General features: G+C 50.0%; 1 protein-coding gene across 1 annotated transcript; it reads left to right on the top strand.

The window, feature by feature from the left end:
• The first annotated feature begins 544 nt into the window (after positions 1-544).
• Positions 545-2,914, top strand: SNAI1 (snail family transcriptional repressor 1). Its single transcript, XM_073580584.1, has 3 exons — positions 545-705; positions 812-1,330; positions 1,897-2,914. Exons 1-3 carry the CDS (start codon positions 627-629, stop codon positions 2,079-2,081), a joined length of 783 nt encoding a protein of 260 aa, XP_073436685.1. The 5' UTR covers positions 545-626; the 3' UTR covers positions 2,082-2,914.
• Positions 2,915-3,137: the final 223 nt, after the last annotated feature.

The raw sequence follows: 3,137 nt of genomic DNA, 5'->3' as shown, positions 1-3,137 counted from the left end.
TGGTGCTGGGATCACATGTACAAGTGGCTGATCAGGGATGATGGTGCTGTGGTCGCATGCACAGGTGGCTGATCAAGGATGATGGTGCTGGGATCACATGTACAAGTGGCTGATCAGGGATGATGGTGCTGTGGTCGCATGTACAGGTGGCTGATCAAGGATGATGGTGCTGGGATCACATGTACAAGTGGCTGATCAGGGATGATGGTGCTGGGATCACATGTACAAGTGGCTGATCAGGGATGATGGTGCTGTGGTCGCATGTACAGGTGTCTGATCGGGGATGATGGTGCTGTGATCGCATGTACAGGTGGCTGATCAGGGATGATGGTGCTCGGTTATATCCCCAGGCAGGCTGCAGCCCCCCCGGTTATGTTCTTCATGTCATTCATGCTCTTCAGTTTCTCTCCTTTTCTACAGCGGAGAAGTTTCGCTGGAATCCTCAGCTGCGGGCACCTGCTGGAGAGAGGGCGTGTCAGGCACGCCCCCTGCTCGCTGATTGGCGGAGAGCTGACAATGCCTGTGACGTGGGCGGTCCCCGGCCGCAGGCAGCATATTAGGCGGCGCAGCGCTGAGCAGGACAGTGCCTTCCACGCTGCCAGCGCTGACAACCTGCAGCCGACACCATGCCCCGATCATTCCTGGTCAAGAAACACTTCTCTGCCACCAAGAAGCCCAACTACAGCGAGCTAGAGAGCCAGACAGGTAAGGAGCAGTGTGCAGCCGTCTAGGGGACCACAAGTCCCAGCATGCCTGTCAGGAATGCTGAGCATTGATGAGTGGCTGATGTCCCTGTGCTTCTCTCTTGCAGTTTACCTTTCCCCCTTCCTGTATGACAAGTTCTCCATCCCTGTGATCCCCCAGCCTGAGATCCTGAGCACAGGAGCTTACTTCCCCCCTCTGGTCTGGGATACTGGTCTACTTACAACCTTCTTCACCACTGAGCCTGACTACAGCAAGTCTCCCATCTCCACATCCAGTGATGACTCCAAACCCCTGGACCTCACCTCCTTCTCCAGCGAGGACGACGAGGGGAAGACTTCGGACCCCCCTAGTCCTGCCTCGTCCGCCACCGAAGCCGAGAAGTTCCACTGCAACCAATGCAGCAAGTCTTACTCCACCTTTGCTGGACTCTCTAAGCACAAGCAGCTGCACTGCGACTCGCAGGCCAGAAAGTCATTCAGCTGCAAATACTGCGAGAAGGAATACGTCAGCTTAGGGGCCCTAAAGATGCACATCCGGAGCCACACGCTGCCCTGCGTCTGCAAGATCTGCGGGAAGGCCTTCTCCAGACCCTGGCTGCTGCAGGGACACATCAGGACGCACACAGGTAAGGACCTGCGCCTCTACTCCAGATCGGGGGTAGGACCATGTTCACGCGATCAGTATTTATAGCTAATACCAGGAGCGGGTGATAAATCCAGAGGTGGTGACGGGTTTCTCTTAGACTGTTCCTCTCCTGGTCTTGCCTTGTGAATGGGGCTTTATAATAAATATTGCACCCATCTGGATCAGATCCCTGCAGATCTGGTGGCCTTTGGATGACAAAGCAGTGGTTGCACCTGTTGGAACAGTTGTGGCGAGGCCGGGGTCCCCCTCGGACCCTCCAGCTGCCTATGGCTCACTTTCACAATACACCTTCATCCCCTGCACAGGGTGCCTTCTGATTGTTGTGTCTTGCATGGCTTTGATTTCGCCCCCTCTTCATGTGCTAAACACATTAATTGTCTGGGTAAATGCCTGCTAGACCCTGCACATCAGCATTTTATACAAAGGCAGAATGACTGTTTAATTAAGCATTTTGCATGCCCTAAACACACATGTTTTTGCTCACATGTGCTCTTCCTAAATTTTCTGTTCATTCATTAATTTATTTTTTTTTTTTTTTGTGACCAGGTGAGAAACCGTTTTCCTGCACGCATTGTAACCGGGCGTTCGCCGACCGCTCTAATCTCCGCGCTCATCTGCAGACCCATTCGGATGTCAAGAAATATCAGTGCCGGACCTGCTCCAGGACTTTCTCCCGCATGTCCCTCCTTCACAAGCACGAGGAATCGGGCTGCTCCGGGAACCATTGCTGATCGCTTTTTTTGCGCACAAGAGACTGTTACATGAAGGGTTATCCCAAAATTCAAGTGCCTTGGCCGAGTGCACGGGCGCGACCCGTGGGGTATCTATGACACTTATCTAATGCTCTTAGGTGCTGAAACGAGCTGACGGTGATCCGGAGCCTTATTCCGATATTGGGGGACACCTGCTCCGCTGTGACTGGTTCTTGAAACTTTTAAGCGTCAGATTCTCAAAAAAAAAAAAAAAAAGCCCCAAATTTTCTACCTTTTTTATGGAAGCAGAAAAGGGCTATTTCCTCTATTTCTGATGAAGGATGGAGTCAAAGTGTTAAAATGCATTCATATTTTTTGTGATTGTATATAGGTTGCTCTATGCCAAGAAGGTGTTACGTGCAGCGCTGATCTCCCACTTCCAGGCAGCTGTTCGGCCGCAGCACAATGACTGCAGCGTTCACAATGATCAGGAACGAGCGAGTCCCCAAACAACAATTGTCTCCAGCACCTGTTAATGCGACTCTTAAACAACTGCCTTTCATGAGATCTCGCATTAATAGCGAGCAGTTGTCAGCCGATACAATGGCTGCTTGTGATCGCCGGCTGCAGACAGGTGGATGCCAAAAAAAACCGTGTTATTTATGTGCAGGAAACAAAAAATGGTGTCACTTCTGTTCACGCTCTTTCTTCCCGTTTTTCTACATAATCCGTGCAGATGAATGTTTACATTTCGATGGTACACTGGTATTTATATTTTTTTATCTTCCACATTTTGTACTGATGAAACTTTTATAATTAAACACAATTTATTTGATATGAAATAAATAAAAACAAAACTCTAATTTATAAAACTTTTGATTGGGATATTTTTGGGTGGTTCTGAAAGTTTTTAGATACAGTGTTTTTAAAGGTTTCAGAAAACTCCTGTCACTTGGCTTTGCTTCCCCTCCCTGGGTCCAGCACTGAGTCTCCACCGCTGTTCCCAGTGTCTTCTTGTTTGCAGCCCTGACGTCACGTCGGCCTAGCTCTGGTGGATTGCTCAGCTCACTAATTGGCTGCAGCGTTGTGAACGTG

This window comes from Dendrobates tinctorius, unplaced genomic scaffold, assembly GCF_039654945.1.
Source record: "Dendrobates tinctorius isolate UK_male_01 unplaced genomic scaffold, ASM3965494v1 ptg000065l, whole genome shotgun sequence".
Classification (NCBI taxonomy): Eukaryota; Metazoa; Chordata; class Amphibia; order Anura; family Dendrobatidae; genus Dendrobates; species Dendrobates tinctorius.
This window is presented reverse-complemented; position numbering and strand designations above follow the sequence as displayed.